Source organism: Pollachius pollachius (assembly GCF_949987615.1).
Source record: "Pollachius pollachius genome assembly, chromosome: 2".
NCBI classification, from domain to species: domain Eukaryota; kingdom Metazoa; phylum Chordata; class Actinopteri; order Gadiformes; family Gadidae; genus Pollachius; species Pollachius pollachius.
In genome coordinates this window covers 29,240,866-29,262,779 of record NC_136935.1, presented here as the reverse complement: position 1 = coordinate 29,262,779, position 21,914 = coordinate 29,240,866, and the positions used below count along the sequence as shown (strand labels likewise).

Below are 21,914 nucleotides of genomic sequence, written 5' to 3'. Positions count from 1 at the left end.
GCCAAATTCCCATGCATGCAGATGTAAGCATACATACACACACACACACACACACACACACACATACACACACACACACACACACACACACACACACACACACACACACACACACACACACACACACACATACACACACACAGAGACACAAAGTCGGATTCACGTTACACTTAATGACATGCAGGGAGTCTGACTGAAAAGGCAGAAAGAGAAAGAGATTGAAAGAGAAAATGTTACAGCGAGAGAGAGAGAAGAGAGTGAGAGTGAGAGAGGGCAGTCAATGTCATCCGAATAGTCATACATGCGGATGGTCGTTCATGCTCACGCACAGGGAACACAGCAGGAGATAGTGGGCCAGTTGTGTAGAAACCATCCTGTTTATGCCTTGTTTAACAATGGCTGCTGTCATGGATATTATAAGTGATGTCTGTTTTAGTGACTGGTACTGGAAAGTCATGAATACCGGGAAAATACACACACACACACACACACACAAACACACACACACACGCACAGACACAGACACACACGTGCAAACACACTCGCACACTCACACTCAGACACACTAACACACACACACACACACACACACACACACACACTTACTCAAATCACACCCTCTACAAAAGCCTGAACACACAACGGAGCGACAAAGCTAATCGGAGCTGGGGGCATTTGTCCGGTAAGCCGAGCCTTCCACTTCATTTATGTCCCATTGTTTCTGCTTTGTCCCCTCCACACACCGACTGGATGGCCACTAATGCACAAAAGGATCAACATTTCAAAGGCCCATCACGGTGAATGGAGCCAGTGATTTTCAATGTATGATGGCAGCCTGGAGTGGCCAGATGGAGACGAGCTTGACAATAACAAAGATGTGCTGCATGGCAATGCTGGAGCCACAGAGGGTGAAGCTCTCTTTCTCTATCGCTCTCTCTACCTCCCTGTCTCTCCCTCATCTCTCCATGCTTCTATACCCTCTATTTCTTCCACTTAAGCCCCCCTCCCGTCTATATCTCTCACTCTCCCTCTCTTGCTCTCTCCGGTCGCTTCTCTTTGTCCTCTCTCGTCCGCACTAGCCCACATTGATGCATCGCCACAGCATAACAAAAAGCCTCACACACACCCGCCGACGCAGCAGCTAGTTAGCATTTTGGTAATAAACAGAGCATGACTTAAATACCTTCCCATTAAAAACACTCTGATTTATTGCCCACACGCCTCAGCAAAGTCTAACGTGCACACATAGTGCAGTGCGGCGCAGAAAGTGTCATACTAGTTAGTATGCGCACCAGCAACGGCTGCTGTCAGCGGTTCCTGCTCTATCCAGCAAGGGGCAGTGTGGAGACTGCAGCAGCGGCGCGATCCAACAGAGAAGCCGCATTGTGCCGATCAGATGACCTCTCTGCTGCAGTTAATGTTCTCTCATCCACATGGTGGCTGAGGCTCTGCTGTAGTGCTACAGGCTATAGGTGGGGTTCATTGGTACGAGAAGTGTTGGTGCAGCAGGCGCTGGCTATGGATGGATCAGTTGGTTGGGTTGCGCAGCAAAAGAGAGAAAGACACTAAGAAAGAAAGAAAGAAAGAAAGAGGAAAGTAGTTGCTCACGTGAAGCTCATTGTTTCAATGGTTTGCCTATTTTGCCCATCTCTGTCAGTTCCTCCTTCCTCTCTCTCTCTCTCTCACTCTCTCTCTCTCTCTCTCTCTCTCTTTCTCTGTCTCTCTCTCTCTGTGTCTGTCTGTCTGTCTGTCTGTCTGTCTGTCTGTCTGTCTGTCTGCCTGTCTGTCTCTCTCTCTCTCTCTCTCTCTCTCTCTCTCTCCCTCTCTCTCTCTCTCTCTCTCTCACTCTCTCACTCTCTCTCTGCAGTGCAGCAGAGTGATTATCATTCCTCTCACAGTCGGGCCGATAGTCAGATACTGCTGAGCAGACTCCTCCTCACCTGCTCCTAGAGGGGGCTAGAGAGAGAGAGAGAGAGAGAGAGAGAGAGAGAGAGAGAGAGAGAGAGAGAGAGAGAGAGAGAGAGAGAGGGAGAGAGAGAGAGAGAGAGAGAGAGAGAGAGAGAGAGAGAGAGAGAGAGAGAGAAAGAGAGAGAGGGAGAGAGAGTTGAAGAGAGAGAGAGAGAGGGGTGCAAGGAGAGAAAGAGGTGAAGAGAGATGGGAAAAAGGTTGCAAAAGAAGGGATGCATTGCGACGGCAAAGTACCCAATGAGGCAAGAATTGAAGGAGGGAGGGGATAGAATGAGACACTGGGAGAGAGGAAGGGAGAGCGGGAACAGGGAAGGAGAGAGAGAGAGAGACAGAGATTGCTTTTACTGCAGAGGTGGTCCCACTGCAGTGTGTTTTTGGAAGTGTGTATGTGTGTGTTTGTGTGAGTGTATGTGTGTCTTTTTGTGTGTGTGGGTTATTACTGCTTTTTTGCGTTGGTTCAAGGTCTTTTTTGCACAAGCTATCTAGTTTGTGTTTGTGTGTGTGCATGCATGTGTGTGTGCATGCACATCTGTGAGTGTGGGTTTGTGCGCTTGTGTGTGTGTGTGTGTGTGTGTGTGTGTGTGTGTGTTTGTCTGTTGGTATGTGTGTGCGGTTGTGGGTGTATGCTTGTGTGCAGCAGTACACCTTGGCTCCTCTCTCTGTCTTTCTGTTTGTCTCTTTGTCAGTCAGAAAGCTGGAGAGATTCCATTCAGCTTGCCTCACACCTCCGCACGATCAGCCCCAGCCTGTCTCTTACCCAACGTCATGTTTGCCAAATGCTCTTCTGGAATCCCCTAAAGGCCATGGTTTCAACAGAATTATTCTTTTTTTGGCTGTAACCATAAATCCTGCCTCGTCGTACCAATCCAAAATCTTTAGGGCGGGCCTACATGTTGGGGCGGAGACATCCTTCTTGTCCTGGGTTAGAAATATGCAAACAAAGTCACTGGAAATCCTTAATTTCAACAATTTTGTGAACTCTTGATGAAACAAAATCAAATAATGTAACGTTGGTTTTGACCAACGTTACAAAACATGGGGGAAAGCAATATTTTCATTAAGGTTTAATTTCCTGTCACATTTAAGGGGCTCAGGTCGCTTGTAGGCCGGCATTCAACTACTAAGTCGCATTTAGAAATGCCAAAAAGTTTAATAGGTGATGAGATCTCCAATACTCGTACATGACAATCTGTTGAAAACGCATTTGTCAGCCAAACCTGAGACAGTATTTTGTATTAAAAAAGCACTTTAATGTAATAATGTTAAGGTTTGAGGGTCTACAGGTATGTGAAACAATAGCATCCTAGGGAATGTGTCACTTAGGCCCCGTCCACAAGGGCGAAAATGATCAGTTTTCCTTTGATGCGGTTCAGGAATATCTCCGTAAAGACAGATTCATTACGAAACCGCATCGAGCTGTAGTACACATACCAGGCCCATAAGGGGCGTTGCTTCCGCTACAGAACGCGCATAATGCCCGTGCGCTGTTTAATAACATACAGTCCGAGAGGAACAAGTAACAAGGCGAAAACGATCTTTTCCCCTCCATTTTCCTTTGATGCGTTACAGGAATATCTCGCAATGTCTCTGTAGGGCTAGAGATATTCAAGGCGCTGGTTCTCCAGAAAAAAAAGTGGAGCGCATCAAGCCTGCGGCTATCCAGTCTGCACGCTGTATACAAACATTCAGTCGAGGAGGAGATAGCAGTTGTTAAGCCTTTTAGATTGAGCAGAAATACTTTTTAATGTACAGTTAGTGAATTAATTAAATTGGGGCTGTATTTAAATCTACAAAGATAATACGAAAAAAAAAATTAAACTTTCAACGCAACTCTTATGTCGCCCAGCTGGGGGAGCGGGGCGATGACGTCATCGTTTGCGTTTCAGGTGTACACGCGGATCGGATCCGGATCCGGATCCGACGGAATCCGTATGGAAGGTCAGCCCGAAAGCACAAGACTTATGCGGTTTCACCAAAAAGTCAGCTCTGTGTGGCCGGGGCCTTGGCCAAATCAGTAGGGTCAGGGCATTGTTTTGCTAGATCAGGTGATATAAACGCTGAGACGAATTCAGCTTGGCTCTCAACACACATTCAGCGCTTTGAGCCCCTCCCCCCACTATGCTTAGAGTGAAGGGGGAGGTGATAGTGAAGGCATGAGAAATACTGCACACCGGGCAGCGTTCAGGCAGCATTTCAGCATAGATCCACATAGAAATCCAATACCCATCAGTTTAACTGTACTGATTGTTGATAGAAAAATTAGATCAATTCGAGGATAAACAAAAGATGTTTCAATATCCTAACACAAATCCTGTTTGTTAATATAAAGAACAAATAATTTGTCTTCATAGACAGAATACTGATGTTGGGAGATTCATTTTTGGACATATTGCTCAACCTTAGTGCACGCTGCTAGGAAGACCTGGAGCGTCAGCCCCTTCTCTCATCATCTCTTTATTCATTCATCTGTTTACAACTTGCCTTATTACACCATCTGCTTCTTGCCCTCCCTCCCTCCCTCTCTCCCTCCCTCCCTCCCTCCCTCACCACCTCTCCTCCTTCTCCCCCAGCTCTCCGTCTTCTCCTCTCAACACCTGTGTGTGCGGCCCCTTAATGTGAAGGACATGTAAACAGGATGCTCGCCCTTGGCTGTAGCCTGGGGACACAAATGCACGCGGCACAGGGCGGCCTCTCAGGTCCAAGGTCAAGGCTCTCCTCCTCCAGTCAGCAGGCAAAAGAAATAAACACTAAATCTGTTAAAGCGGGTTGTTTACACCAATCAAGTCTTTTCTCCACACAGCTCTCATTGGCTGGGCTCTGCTCAGAGGGCATCGACCCACTCAGCCGCCCCCCCCCCCCGGTCTGCCAGCTGTTCTGAGGCATCGCTTAGGGCTCTTCAACCCTTCATAAGAGAACAATATGATATGAAGACGGAACCTCCATCCAGAGGGGATAGTGTCTCCGTGTTGGAGGTCATTGTTTCTATATGAACAATAGGCCATGTTGATGGCTGGATTTGTATTGATTGAGGAATTAGAAATTAAAACAATAAAAAGAATTATGAGTCATGATAAGGCTTTATTTATGATGCGCCCTGTTGCCAAAGCACTCCTAAATGTCACTGTCACGCCAGATCAACATTATATTTGGCGAGGAAACAGAAATGACACATTAGTTGAACGTTCATGATGTCAGGCCTGCGCCGCGGGCGTCATGTGGCCACGGCGGCGGAATGTCACATCAGGATGTCAACACATCCCATTAGGGCATTATATAAATTAATCAGCAAATGATAAATAATAATCTTCTTTTTAAAGCAATTTCAAACTGCAAGGACATCACATGTGACCACATATCGGATGTAAACTGAAAATAATAAGAAAAATCAAACAAAAAATTAAACACTTTGCACTTCGACAATTAAAGACCATAAAAAAAAGAACAAGCATTGTGGTAATAAGTCAATCTTAATTGTACAGCCCAGACAATCAATAAAGATCCTGTGTATTTCAGTGATTAACGATTAGATTCCAAAAAGACCTGTTTCCAATGCCATTTCAGTGCAGTATCCTATTGAAGCTACTTGTTATTTATTGAAGCTATCCACTTTCTGGCACAACGAATTAGCTTATCGACAGAATTTCATGGAACCATTTGCAGCGTTCCTAAGCAGGGATACGTACACAACAGGAGCTCAGAACAGGAGCAGAACAAGCGGTTAAGAGATCATTCAGGCTGATTATTATTCACAAACTGACAAATCATCACCATAGTGTTGTGGTATTCTAGGTGATTGATATGTTACATGTTTGGTTTAATGTTGCAGAGAAGCGGTGCTGTAAATATAGATACATATATTTTTAAATTTAGGTCGCAGTGGGGCTCCCTGTTTCCATTGTTATTGTCGTTAAGTTGCAGTGCTTAAGATGCTTCTGTGATTTGTGCTCTGCCCAGACTGGCTGCCCTTGGTGTTAGGGGATGTCTTTACTTTTATGTTAGGGGATGTGTTTACTTTTAGGGCCCAGTTCCAGCATTGGGTCCTGTTACAAATTTGTGAATTGTCCACACATTCTCTTTGTTAAGATGCCATATCACAACTGGGTCATAACTTCATATCATCATAAACCAAACTACGTTAGCCTGTTTCTTTAATTCGCATGATAAAATATTTAATTTGGTAATATAAATATGTAATGTTAGACCAAAGTAGAAAATTCTATATATTCTGATCCAGCATTAAACTAACTTAGACCCATATTTAGAACTTAATTTTACCCCCAAAACCAACACTATATTGCAAATATAAACAACAATACAAGACAAGATTTATTTAGTGTTGAATTATAAAACAACGTACAATTGTCAGGCTGAATGAGAGCCAGCAGAGAGAGAGCCATGGGGAGTGTAGTTTGGGTCCCTCCTCCATGTTTACAAGCTGCATCATATCCTACGCGTAACTTATGCAGGCAGCCGTGTAGGATGGCACACAGACACACATGCACACATAAAAATATCTCTCTAACAGTGAAACACACACACACACACACACACACACACACACAGAAAATGATATCTCTCACACACACAGACATAATCATATCTCTAATAGAAAAGATCACACAATCACAACACGGAAACACAAATGGATATCTCATATTACACTCGAAAACACAGTTAAATATGGTGTATACAGACACACAAACATACTCACACACACATAAAAGATCTCCTTCCTCTCTATAACAGGGACAGACATACACAAACACACTCAGGCACAAACACACACAGTGAGAGAACAACAAGCACAGACAGCAGAATACTGTAATGTGAACAGATACACAGCATAATTAACACACACACACACACGCACACACACACACACACACACACACACACGTATGGCAAAAAACATAAACACCCAGCACCACATGTTTTTGAATGTGCAGACACATGTAAGAAAGCAGAGAGGGAAACTGGTAATTAACTAGAGCTAATTCTCTTTGAACCGACAGCAAGGAGGCTTACACACTAATTACCTTGATGCCTGAGCTGACCGTTACACACACACACACACACACACACACACACACACACACACACACACACACACACTGTTCCAATGTTGAGAACGCTCGGAAATTCGCGCCATTTTCGCCTTATTTTTGAGAATTCCGAGATTTTTCAAGGATGCATCGATGGATCCTCGACTAGCCAAAATACCCACATTCCTTTGCGTTCACACGCTGCGCAGGGTATTTACAAATTGCGTCTGGAAAGCAATGCATATTGCTTTACACAAGTGAAGTTTTTGAACGTTTTCAGAAATATTTTGTGCCGTATTGCTTTTTATAGATTAATCATGTAAATGCAAAAAATTAACCTGTGGGATTTTTATGAAGGTATTATTGTAGCAAAAGTCTTTAGCACTTATAACTGCAGATTTTGTATGCGTACACTAAAGTCACAGTAAATTTTAAGTCGTATTTATTTATTTTGCATGGGTACTCTAAAGTCACAAATGTGTAACAGTACATTTGATGTTGTAAATATTTTTTCTACCATTGTAAACAATTAATAGGGTCTACGAGTTCACAAGTCTGTGTTACAGGTGCATAAATCCTATCCTGTGCATCACAACTTCAAAGAGTCATGCACTTGACACTTTTTCTACAATCATTGCAGCGCAGTTGGTGCAAAACACAGTCACACACCCGTGCTTCATAATCTGAGAACATGCCCAAAATGTGTGCATTCGTAAACCCAAATGTGAACTAATGCATTAGAAGTTGCACATCTGTAAAATATTTCCTCACAAATGAAATTATATAGATCGATATGTTCAATGAGCATTTCAATGAGCACAAGTCCATCGGTTATACAACTGCTCGAATCTGCTGCTACGAGTCTCAGCTGTTTTTCTTCCGGATACTTTTGCAACACGTCTATGTGGTACAAGTGTAGCAAAAGTGTGACGCTCTGCCTCATACGGATACAAATCACTTTTGCTACACATGTACCACCTAGACATGTTGCAAAACTACCTGCAAAAAAACCCACATCTGAGACTTGCAGGAGAAGATTCGAGCAGTTGTAACAATGGACTTGTGCTCGCTCATTAAAATGCTGAATCAACATAGCGTTCTATATCATTTTATTTGTGAGGACATTTTTCACAGATGTGTAACTTCTGATGCAATAGTTCAAAATTTGGGTTTACGAAGGCACACATTTTGGGCATGTTCTCAGATTATGAAACACGGGTGTGCGAATGTGTTTTGCACCAACTGCGCTGTAATGATTGTAGCAAAAGGATTTGTGCACCTGTAACACCGACCTGCGTACTCGTAGACCCTATTTTGTGTTTACAATGGTAGAAAAAATATTTTCGACTTCAAATGTACTGTTACACATTTGTGACTTTAGAGTACACATGCAAAATAACTATATACGACTTCAAATTTACTGTGACTTTAGTGTACGCATTCAAAATCTGCAGTTACAGGTGCTAAAGACTTTTGCTACAATAATACCGTGATTGATTTTTTTCAAATGTTTTTGCAACGTAATGATTTGTTTTAATATGTAAGTAGCTGGTGTTTACACAAACTACTGTCGCCAATAACAATTTCAACAATTAAAATATTTACCACTGGAGCAGTATTAAAAAGCGGAAGCGGAAGCACTTCCACACTAGCAAGTCGTTCCAAACTCTGAACGCTACAAACGCTAGGCAGCACTCTAGCCTCATCTCCATAGGATGTGACTAGCAAGGAAGTGTTCTAGCAAGGTTGCAGCCTTCACTTTGGTCAACAGCCACACACACACACACACACACACACACACACACACACACACACACACACACACACACACACATACACACACACACACACACACACACACACACACACACATAAACACACATACAAACGCACAAAACATGAACAGACACACTCCCACACACACTTGCACACACACACACACATGGTCTATTAAAAATGGAACACACACTAAAACACCCACAAGCAAGGGAATAACATTACACTATACACTGCTGTGTCGATAGACCTTCCATGTCAGAATTAAACAGTAATGGGACATGACGGATTATGGGCAAATTACTTTTATATCTTCAGTCACTCAATTAATATTCCATCAGCCATGAACGTATATGACACATGTAACCCAACCAAGCGTGTGTGTGTGTGTGTTAGTGTGCCTTTTTTTGTATGTGTGTGTGATTCTAACCCTGTGTCTATATTAATAAGAGTGTGTATCATTGTACATGGTGTACTGTGTATGTGGAAGCTCACCGACTGAACTGTCACTTTATTTTCTGGTTTGTCCTCGTCTTCTGAGATTGTCTCAGGTACAGGTGGAGTGTGTCTCTCTGTGTGTGTATGAGTGGAAAGTTACTAAACGTTTATGTATTCAGGGCACAGAGAAATACTTTGTAAAGGACAACATTTGTATTTGTTCAGGTATGTTTTCAGAAGGAGCTGATTATTGATCATTCACTTTTTAACCTCAGGTTTTTCTAAATGGCTTGAAGGGCATCTTCCCACCATTATTAACTGAACACTCCAAAAGGAGGAATCGAGATCCTTGAACTTATTCATAAATCTGTGACTATAGGATGATAATGGAACAGTATACAACATAATATAAAATCAATAGCTTCTGCTTATTAATCATATTAATCTTATTAATAACCTTCTCTTCTCAAGATAGGAAAATAAATATACAATAGGGAATAGAATTGAATATAAATGAAAATAATCTAAATAGGAACCAGCAATAGATGGCAACTGAAAAAGAAAGTTCTGCCAAAGCTGGAGATGGGCTCTTTGTGAATGGTTCAGTTAGAATAGGGGCGATAGGGAGGGATGTGTTGGAGTAGAAGATAGAGACTGGTGTCAGTTAACAACCTACCCGCACCCGCAAGACAGAGAGAGAGGAAGAGGGAGAGAAAGAGAGAGAGAGAGGGAGAGAGAGAGAGAGAGAGAGAGAGAGAGACAGAGAGAGAGAGAGAGAGAGAGAAAGAGAGAGACAGAGAGAGAGAGAGAGAGAGAGAGAGAGAGAGAGAGACAGAGAGAGAGAGAGAGAGAGAGAGAGAGAGAGAGAGAGAAAACAACCTTTGGAGAGAGCTTTGGAGAGAAGAACATTTTCCCATGGAATGCGGTTAGTGGAGGGGAAGGTAAATTGAATCAAGGAGGAAAACAGGAAATAGAATTATCAGAAGGAAATAGAATTGTGTTCTGGATGGTTCTCTTTGGATAGTAAGAGGGAGTTGAATGTGATGGGATCACAGAGCAGAACCACACAATGGGCTAACAGGCTGCGTTGGCGGGGTACTGTAAGGTGTCAATCACAGACGAGGCTGTGTGCTGTGCTCCCTGCTACCCTATCCCATTGTACAGACACAATCCATTTGTCTCTGCATCTTGCTCTACCTCTCTTACATGCTCTTGCATTTCATTATCAGTACTCCCCCATCTTCCTTCTCTTCTCCCACCAAACACACACTCACTCATTTCACCCTCACACGTCTTCCTGTCTCTGTGGTGTAGTCCCATCAGAGAGAGGAGCAGCATGTGAGGAACACAACCCTCAGTGGAACGGGTGAACCCTAGGGCGTACTGATGGAGAAACAAAACGCTCTCTCTCTCTCTTTCTCTCTCTCTCTCTCTCTCTGTCTCTCTCTCTCTCTCTTTGACTCTCTCACTCTCTCCCTCTCTCACCCTCTCTCTCTCTCACTCTCTCTCTCTCTCCCCACTTCATCTGTAATACTCTGTCTACCATATCTTGAAGTAAGAGAAAGAAAATACAAGAATGCCCAAAAAAGTTCCATAATCCATTTCCCTGTGTGCCCTGGCTCTTTTCTCTCACAAATCTAATCTCTCTTTTTTCTATCTCCCTTTGTCCTTCATTAGGTGCAATGTTGAAATGTTCCATTGTCTCTGGCGCTTCTGAAAAAGGAAGAATTGATAAAAATAACCAACCATCACCATAATGGCTCTTATTCACCCATCCCCCATGACTGCTCAACCCCTCTCACCACCACCCTCACCACCACCCTCACCACCACCCTCCCACCCCTCCCACCACCCTCACCACCACCCCTCACCACCACCCTCCCACCCCTCCCACCACCCTCACCACCACCCCTCACCACCACCCTCCCACCCCTCCCACCACCCTCACCACCACCCCTCACCACCACCCTCCCACCCCTCACCACCACCTCTCACCACCACCCTCACCACCACCCTCACCACCACCCCTCACCACCACCCCTCACCACCACCCTCACCACCACCCCTCACCACCACCCTCACCACCACCCCTCACCACCACCCCTCACCACCACCCTCCCACCCCTCACCACCACCCCTCACCACCACCCCTCACCACCACCCTCCCACCCCTCACCACCACCTCTCACCACCACCCTCACCACCACCCCTCACCACCACCCTCCCACCCCTCACCACCACCCCTCACCACCACCCTCACCACCACCCTCCCACCCCTCACCACCACCCCTCACCACCACCCCTCACCACCACCCTCACCACCACCCCTCACCACCACCCCTCACCACCACCTCTCACCACCACCCCTCACCACCACCCCTCACCACCACCCTCCCACCCCTCACCACCACCTCTCACCACCACCCTCACCACCACCCTCACCACCACCCCTCACCACCACCCCTCACCACCACCCCTCACCACCACCCTCCCACCCCTCACCACCACCTCTCACCACCACCCTCACCACCACCCTCACCACCACCCCTCACCACCACCCCTCACCACCACCCTCACCACCACCCCTCACCACCACCCTCACCACCACCCCTCACCACCACCCCTCACCACCACCCTCCCACCCCTCACCACCACCTCTCACCACCACCCTCACCACCACCCTCCCACCCCTCACCACCACCCCTCACCACCACCCTCACCACCACCCTCACCACCACCCTCCCACCCCTCACCACCACCCCTCACCACCACCCCTCACCACCACCCTCACCACCACCCCTCACCACCACCCCTCACCACCACCCCTCACCACCACCCTGCCACCCCTCACCACCACCCCTCACCACCACCCCTCACCACCACCCTGCCACCCCTCACCCCCACCCTGCCACCCCTCACCACCACCCCTCACCACTACCCTGCCACCCCTCACCACCACCCTGCCACCCCTCACCACCACCCCTCACCACCACCCTGCCACCCCTCACCACCATGCCTGTAGCCAGCTATGAGGTCACTGATGTATGGACCTGGGTAATTGAATAATAACTTCTTCCTGCCCACCACCCTACCACCCCTCACTACCATCCTCCCCACCCCTCACCACCACCCTCACCATTACCCTTTTCTGCACTCTGTTTCACAAGAATTTCACATTCTTCAGTTTTCTTTGATTTTCTCTTTATCTCTTGCTCTCCTTCTCTCTCTCTCTCTCTCTCCCTTCCTCTCTCTCTCTCTCTCTCTCTCTCTCCCTCTCTCTCTCTCTCTCTCTCTCTCTCTCTCTCTCTCTCTCCCTCTCTCTCTCTCTCCGGGGTGCCGGATTTAAGGGAGATCTAAATTGGTGGAGTAATAATTTGCAGGCGCTCAGATTAGCGACTGGGAGGAGGAGATAGGCTGTGTGTCCCCCGGGCGCGGATACAGTCTTTAAGTATCTCTGATGCTCTTTCCCCACACGCTTCTCCCTAAAGCCTGGTAACGAGACTGCAGAGGAGGAGGAGGAGATGGTCTATTCACTAGTCTGGGGAGGAGGAGAAGGAGGAGGTGGTGGCGGTGGTGTACTAACTAGACTGGGGAGGAGGAGAAGGAGGTGGTCTAGTTACTAGACTGGGGAGAGGAGGAGGAGGTGGTCTAGTTAATAGACTGGGGAGGGGAGGAGGAGGTGGTCTAGTCACTAGACTGGGAGGGGAGGAGGAGGTGGTCTAGTTACTAGACTGGGGAGGGGAGGAGGAGGTGGTCTAGTCACTAGACTGGGAGGGGAGGAGGAGGTGGTCTAGTTACTAGACTGGGGAGGGGAGGAGGAGGTGGTCTAGTCACTAGACTGGGAGGGGAGGAGGAGGTGGTCTAGTCACTAGGCTGGGAGGAGGAGGAGTAGGTGGTCTACTAACTAGACTGGGAGGAGGAGGAGGAGGAGGAGGAGCTCTAGTCACTAGACTGGGAGGAGGAGGTAGTCTAGTCACTAGACTGGGAGTAGGAGGAGGAGGAGGAGGAGCTCTGTCACTAGACTGGGAGGAGGAGGAGGAGGTGGTCTAGTCACTAGACTGGGGAGGGGAGGAGGAGGTGGTCTAGTCACTAGACTGGGAGTAGGAGGAGGAGGAGGAGGAGCTCTGTCACTAGACTGGGAGGAGGAGGAGGAGGTGGTCTAGTCACTAGACTGGGGAGGGGAGGAGGAGGTGGTCTAGTCACTAGACTGGGAGTAGGAGGAGGAGGAGGAGGAGCTCTGTCACTAGACTGGGAGGAGGAGGAGGAGGTGGTCTAGTCACTAGACTGGGGAGGGGAGGAGGAGGTGGTCTAGTCACTAGGCTGGGAGGGGAGGAGGAGGTGGTCTAGTCACTAGACTGGGGAGGGGAGGAGGAGGTGGTCTACTAACTAGACTGGGAGGAGGAGGAGGAGGAGGAGGAGGAGGAGGAGCTCTAGTCACTAGACTGGGAGGAGGAGGTAGTCTGGTCACTAGACTGGGGAGGAGGAGAAGTTGATTCTCTGGGAGGAAGCTTGGTCAGTCATCCGTGCCGTTCTCCATTTTGTCCCCTGTGTTGGTTGGGGGAGGGGCGGGGATTGTGTTTGTGACCTGTGTCGATGAATCCTATTCATGTGTCAGATAGTCTATGTTACCAGCAAGCACCACTCATCAAATGTGATGAAGCAATGGAGTAGAGTTCCAGTTAGGATTAGTATGAAATAGTTTAGATTTAAATGTGTGTTTTCTTAATTTTTACATCAAGTATTTTTGTCTCTGTGTTGCTATTCTGTGGATAATTCCATAAATAAGCCAATGAATAGGTTTATCACTGAGCAGGATTAGTCCACAGAGAGAATCAGAGCAGATAGGGAGAAGGTTACTGTGTTAGATTTTACCCAGCTGCCAGAGTGATTCTCAGTGGTCAGAAAGAAATGCATCCAGATGAAAGACCAGTGCCACAGGAACAATCTTAACCACAAAATGTCTAAACCCACGCTCCACTGACAGACGGTCATCTGTTGCAGAGAATAATAAATAGAAAGGAAACTGTGAATTCAAAATGCACCACAGTGTTTGGGGTGGGTCTTATTCCATTAATCCTTCATGACCAGATTATCCCAGTGTGTTGACATGAACCCTCGGCCCGTCCGGATTTCCTTCCACCTGATTAGGAATATCAAGGATTATTTCTGGATGATTAATCCGACATTCTGTCTCCTGCAGGGGACTCTTCGCCGAGTGACCTTCTCCGTGGTCAGCCAGCCGCAGGACCCCGGTTGCTATGACAGCGGCATGGAGGACTCTGAGACGCCGAGCAGCAAGAGCTCCTCCGGCCCCCGCCTAGGAGCCCTCCCCCTGCCAGAGGAGGGGTACGAGAGGACCACCCCCGAGGGCAGCGTGGGAGAGGAGGAACACGTGGAGAACGGTGGGGAGGGAACACACACACACACACGTGCACACTGGCACACTGCCACACATGTGCATACATTAATACACACACGTCACTCACACACAACGCATACAGAAGACACACACAGACAGGCACGTACACACACAAATACATATAACCTCAACATAGAACATATTTGTTCTGTTTTGTAAAGGTGCAGGGCCTTTTAAATTAGGGCACTGAATCGAAAGGAAACTCAATGACACAGAGTTGTCATTTATTTTTCAAGGATTTTTAAATGGTTCATTTATTACAAACTACCCTCCCACACACACAAAAAACACACACATGCAGACACAAAAATGTGCACAAGGCTCAAAGTGTTGAATATGTTATGTGGCACTGAGTAATTGTGTGTGCGTGTATTCTTACTTGAATGTGTGTGTGTGAGTGTGAGTGTGAGAGAGAGAGAGAGAGAGAGAGAGAGAGAGAGAGCGAGAGAGAGATGCTTTGTGCAGTTCTTAGATTTGACCATGGCTACAGTCTATTGAAGCTCAGTTTTCAACTAAATAGGAATAATCTGACTTTCACCAAGGAAAATGTACTTTTACCCCTTGATCCTCAGTAATAAATTATACAATTTTGTCAAGGATGGAGAGATTAAAAATGAAAGGTTCTGCTGTTTGTGTGGCCTAAGCAGATGTGCTCATGTCTTGTGAGATAGCTTAGCAGAGCCATAGCTTCATTGCTATGGAGCTAGCTTAGCAGGGTCTGCTTGTGTGTGTACGTTGACTTAACCTGGACTAATTACACATTTGATATGCTTCTCAAACTGTATATGTTGATTAACAACAACCCTTATGTTCACCCCTACACAGACTAACCCCTATCTTGGCCCTTTGTAGTTCTTCACATTGTCAATAATACCTTGTAGCATACAGAATCATGGTGGACTTTTGGCTGTTAATCCTAAAGGGATATTAGGGTCTGGTTTGTGGTTACAGCCCTTACCTGGGATGAACGATTCCCTCTAAGAAGTCTACCGTATTATGGTCTAATTAGTAGAGGAGAGAAAGACGCAGGAGAACAGGAGAAAAGAAAGGCCAGTGTTCGAAAGGAAGACCCTTGGTGCTGCGAGGCAGCAGTGCTAACCACAGTGCCACCCATGAGTCATTTCCGCCCAGCCTTAGGTGAACTTTCCCCTTTCACCTAATTGTAGACCTTGCCAGGATTTGTAGGAAATATGTTCTACAGGTCAGTGTTTTAAATCCATTTTACACTTACTCTGTGTCGCTTTACCAGAGACATGCTCCACTGCTCTTTCAAATAAATTGTCCTCCTGTCTTAGTAATGTATCCCTTCTTCATCTCTTACCCCTATGGCTTAGCTCCTATTCACTCCTCCTCCACCACCTTACACCGCCTCCTCATCTCCCTCTCCTCCTCCGTGTAACTCCTCCTCCATCTTACACCTCCTGCTCCATCTCACTCTTCCTCCTCCAGCTTACCCCTGCTCCTCCCACTTACTCCTACTGCTCATCCATTTCACTCCTCTTGCTCCATCTCACTCCTTCTCCATCTCACTCATGCTCCTAAATCTCACTCCACCTCCTTCATCTCACAACTTCTCCCTCTTGTCACTGTGGCCCCTCCAACTCACTCCTCCTGCTCCATCCCCCTCTTGATCCTGGATCTCACTCCTCCTGCTCCATCTCCCTCTTGCTCCTGGATCTCACTCCTCCTGCTCCATCCCCCTCTTGCTCCTGGATCTCACTCCTCTTCTCTTGTCTCTTCTCTCCATGTCCAGATGCCAGACAGCTGCCAGATGTCACTTTGACAGGGAAGTGCACCCGTGAGTGTGACGAGTTCGGACACTCTGACACGTGCTGGATGCCCGTGGTCCGCCCGTCGCCACGCCAACGCCAGCGTCACGGCAGCGACCCATCGCGGCTCTCGACTTTCGCTCCCGGCGACGACAACAACAACATGCGCAGCGACGACCCGGAGAGCGACAGTGAGAGTGCGGGCAGCGCCTGCAGCGGCGAGCCGGGCCTTGGGGGCGTCGGCACCGGAGGAGGAGGGCAGCGGCTGCCCCTGGCCAACGCAGACACCCTCGGCACCCTGGGGAGGGGCGACCGCAACCGCAACGTGGGCGACCACAACCGCAACCTTCTGAACCGGAAGATGACCTCGGCCTCCTACGACACATTCAGCAGCGCCGGCTTCGGCAGGCGGCAGGCGGAGGAGGAGGGGGGAGAGGGGCAGACCCCCCTAGAGGTGATCCCCCTGACGCGGACCGGAGGAGACTACAAGACCACATCCTGCCTCACCCTCTCCCGCCGCGAGGTGTACCTCTGAATACACACACCGCCACACACAGACTGACTGGTAGACATGACGAAGCTCTGCAAGACTTTTAACCTGCAAACGAGGGTGATTGGGAGCCCTTTTAAATCAGAAAAAGGGAAGACACGTTGGGTGAAAAAAAACGTCTGAAAGAAAAATGATTCCGTCGAATTCGAACTTTTTTAAGCTGAATAATATTTATATAAATAAATTGGAGTTATTAACTCTCAGAAGCACTCTCTGACAATAAGTACTTTCTAACCAGGACTAGTTTGTTTCTATTTGTATAGCTCCTCAAAGCTAGCTGCCCAATTAATACGGTGCAAGGAACTGGTGATCCTCTCATATCTGAGGACAGTTTAAACCGGAACACAATGCATGCTTAAACCCCTGCGATGGAGGGAACTGTGTGAAGAAGAAAAAAAAACAAGAGGTTGATCTTTGTGATATCATCACCCTGCTGGACAACATAAAAAGAAAAACATACCAAATGCATTATAACACACCTATAAGTATCAATTGTTGAACATTGAAAAAAAACCATTGTGGTCTTAATCCTCAAACGTGGATAAAAGAAACGCCCATGGCATGGAATGGAATTGTTTTGATATTTCTTTTGGTTTTCAAGATCTAATTCTTACAGATCAATCGTTATCCTAGTGAACTTTTTAAGAAACATCAAATTATGGACATTAACCACTCAAACGGGAACTCAAACTGTAAAATCTGTGAAACAGCTGCTCTTCCATCATGTACTATCTATAACCAACAACCAATACATGCCCAGTAATCTATGAGGAAATGAAAAAACACTGATGCCACAAACCAGTTGAGAGGGAATCAGTCAAAATTTTTTACAGTAGAAACTTGAGTCCAAGCTCCTTGGACAATATCAGTAGTAATACACTATTCTGAGTAGACATAGAAAACAATCTTAAAACATACTTTCAGAAAACAAGTTCCACACTTTTTCGAAAAAAGAAAATACTGTACTGCTTATCTTTTTTGCCTTTTCAGCCAGTTTGTATGTGTGTGTATATGTGTCCACAGTGTTGGTTCCCTGACAAACTGTCTACCATTACCGTTTACTCCAAGGTGCTGAGCCCTCGCTCTAACACAATAATCTTACAAACGCACCCAACATTCATAGATCAGTATTCTTTCACACGCATACAAAATACATGGGAAAGTTAAGCGTGTGCACACACACACACACACACACACACACACACACACCAGCACACACTTATACACAAAAAACGTTCACACAACCACTGAATCCATCTTTCCGTCTTGCTTCCGTGGCTGTGTAATACTACGAACATTAATAATGCATTGAACAGTCATAGACATAGACACAAACCACAAACTTAGCTCAATTATGAATACAACTACCCATATATGCATATCTTTATATACACTATGTGTGTATGCACTCTTAAACATACTTTTTTACATATTGCCTCTCATAGAAATAGCTGTAGCATTCTGCCTGTTCCCCTCAAGCCAGTATTTAAACATGTATTTAAATAACAATTCATCCTTCTGATTGCAAGAGATGGAAGGGACTATGTAAAGTGAATTTTGCTGACATCTATGTAATAGTATACATTTTTGGAGTATAACATATTCCACATACTTTAAGTAGGACTTTCAAGAAAAACGAATTTCTGTCAAAGAAAAAAAGGACTGCATGAATCAAAGATTTGTTTAAAAAAGAGAGAGAAAGAATGAAAAAAAAGACAAAGGTCTCTCTTTAGGAACACTCTTTGGACCCATGTGTGCATAACGGGTATATAGGGGTACTGGGGAGAGAGGTCCTTCGACCTCCATCTCTGATCCTAGATGGAGAGAGAGAGAGACAGAGAGAGAGTTAGAGACGGCGAGTTAGAGGCAAGGAGAGTTGGAGCAAGAGAGAGAAACTGGAGTGAGCAGGGGTGACCTTGAATCAGTCCCAGGATACGGCATAGGGGCTTTGCATGCTGGGTATCGAGGTGACAAGGCACTGGAGCGTACAGATATTTTCTTCAATCTGTGCCCACACCGCAAAACGTACTGCTCGCCCCCACACCACGAACACACACACACACACACACACACACACACACACACACACATGCACACTCTTACACTCCTCTCTCTCACATACACACACTATCTTCTCTCCCTTACACAACCACACACACACACGCAAATATACTCCTAACTCACACAAAAATACACATACACACACACTCCAATCACACACACAACTCCCTCTCTCACACATATGCACGCACACACACAAATGCACACACCAATCCCCCCCCCCCTTCAAACACACACACACACACAAACCCCTCTCTGTTGTGCAAACGTACACAAACAAACACACTCTCTCCTTACACAATCCCACCATTGCCCTGACCTGGCCCTCCAGCCGCCCTGGGCCGGAGGGCCCCTGTGCTATCGGCCCAGTGTCAGCATTGGTTGAGCAGCATGTGGGGGATAACAGGGTTAGGTGTCTCTCAGAAGTCTTAATCATTTCCCTTCCCCTTCTCTGGCCTTGATATGCCCTCATCAAATGAATGGCTGGTTGGAGACAATGCTCACCTTGCACAAGCTAATTCCCAGAGATCTTCTCTCTCTCTCTCTCTCTCTCTCTCTCTCTCTCTCTCTCTCTCTCTCTCTCTCTCTCTCTCTCTCTCTCTCCGTTTTATTTCTTTATTTGGTCTGCTTCCACTCAGGAGAGGATTAGGTTTGCATTAGCGTTAACACCCGGTGACGTGCTAAATGTGGGTCCCGGGGGCCTCTTTAGTGTAGGGCCATCTGCAGGCCATAAATGTGGAAGAAGAAGTCAGTTATGATAACTTTGTACCATAGTTGCTCACTGACACTCAGGTAAGAGTTACCAACATTTGTACGCTAGTGAACACAGCAAACAAACTCTGTGGTCTTTCAGTGTGCCCCGTGATAGCATACACACACACACACACACACACACACACACACACAAACACACACACACACACACACACACACACACACACACACACACCTACAACATGTAGAGCCAATGGTTGGGAGATGATTAGGTGGTTTATGAGACCACAAAATGGATGTCCCCTCCTTGCGCTATGTAAACCAATAGTTCTAGCATTAATAGTTAAGCATATTTCCAGTCCGGTGGACATACTATGAACAGGGTATACCCTCAACAATGCCACCGTGTGCCTGGCTTTCTGTGGCTTGGTTTGACCCACCAATCCACTCACATGAACCCCAACCCAGCCACCCCTCTCCCCACCTCGCCTCTCCAGTACCCCCCTCTCCCACAGGGTGTTTGAATGAGCTCTGTAAATGTGTGGGCTTTGTCGGCCATGTTGGTCGTGTTCACATGGCGGGAACACTGAAGTTGGATCATTGACTGAAAATCGTATTGTTCGAACCATTAACTTTTTACAGGGTCTGTACACTACACACACACACACACACACACACAGACAAACACACATACACACACACACACCCACACACACTCACACAAAGGGTGTACACAGAAACCCAGTGGCAACAAGAGATGAACACACTAATAACGCACATGGGAAACATTTGGGCTCGTCTCTCTGCCATATTTGTAGAAGTTACTAAATCCTGGGACTCTAGAAAGATCTAGAAGAACAGAGGCACAGTTCACACGGTTTGCAGAAGGACTCGACTTCATTCAACCCTGGTCTGCTTCACGCTGGTGGATTTTTCATTGAAACTGCTGTTTTAAGGCAGTTCCATTAATGCCACTTTCAATCCCATCATGGACTTAAGGGAAACTACTGCTGTATATGAATCTTTGTGGATGTGATTTCATTTTTTTTATATATATGCTGCACGTTTAAACAAGAAATATGTTCCAGTCAACTGTCAACTGACGCACAGGGGAGAGGAGACAGAGGAGGGACAGTGGCTCTGTGTGGTTCTGCTTGGAGCATCTGAACGCTCTAGTAGCTACAAAGGCCCCCAAGGACTGGAGTCTGAGCTCTGTACCCCCACCCCTACTGTTATTCTTATAGCCATGTACAGATAAAATACCATCGCGTACGACAGAAGACTGCAGATCCATCACATACAATGGCATGCTTAAGGTCTTTTCTGCACTTAAAAAAAAAAAAAATGGAATAAACAACTTGTTCTATTTTTTATTTGTTCCTTCTTTATGCTTTTGTTATTCTTAAGGGACTGGAGCGTGTTTTTGTGAGTTCCCTTCATGTAATTACTTAACAAACTAATTGCATTTGTTATAAACGAGGATGAGAGCGGATGTTAGCGAACAGTTTGGTATGAAGATGAGAATCATGTAAAAGTTTGACTTTGACATTAAAACGATCAAACATTATCGTGTGATCTTGTTTAATTTTTTCTGCTTTCATGCTCAGTTTAATTCATGTCAAAAACGTTTTTCACAGCAGCGCTTTACCCACTATTCCTAGGGACAGGACATCAAGTAAATTATAGGGAAATTGAATCATCAGTGGAAGGCCTTTTAATGAACCAAAGGCCAGACGCATAGGCTCTACAAAGTGTTGACTTTGACTAATCCATGCTGACAGACTTAATGGCAGGTTTTACCAAGATTATAGCCCACCTAAAATACCTAACTGTGCTTAAATCCATTCAGTTTATCTTTAGAAAACCTAATGGAAGATGAATTCATTTTATGTGAAACTTTGTGTGGACATGCAGGTCTAGCAGTTCCAGGCAATGATATCTCAGGTGTGTTATGGGGAACCATATCGCTGCAGAGCCTTTACTGAACCTGCAACAATACTATGACTTTGCACTTGTTTTTTACTGCCATTTTGTATTGCTGTATTTTGTAAACATTACATTAATCTGTTTGCCACAATCCCTTTTTGGTTGTCTTAGGAACCCTGTAGTCTAAATCAATTTGGTTTAGTGCAATGTTTGCTTTTTCTATTGCCTAGTTTCCTAGTTAGAGCTGAGAA

The 21,914-nt window shown here is 46.1% G+C and overlaps 1 protein-coding gene across 1 annotated transcript in view; it reads left to right on the top strand.

Annotated features, from left to right (window-relative positions):
* pcdh7a (protocadherin 7a) overlaps positions 1-21,231 on the top strand; it is a 42,641-nt gene extending 21,410 nt beyond the window's left edge. Inside the window, exons 4-5 of the mRNA XM_079728973.1 lie at positions 14,425-14,626; positions 16,397-21,231. Of these exons, the coding sequence (XP_079585099.1) occupies positions 14,425-14,626; positions 16,397-16,947 (753 nt within the window). The 3' untranslated portion in view covers positions 16,948-21,231. The remainder of the gene's footprint in view (positions 1-14,424; positions 14,627-16,396) is intronic.
* The last annotated feature ends 683 nt before the right edge of the window (positions 21,232-21,914 follow it).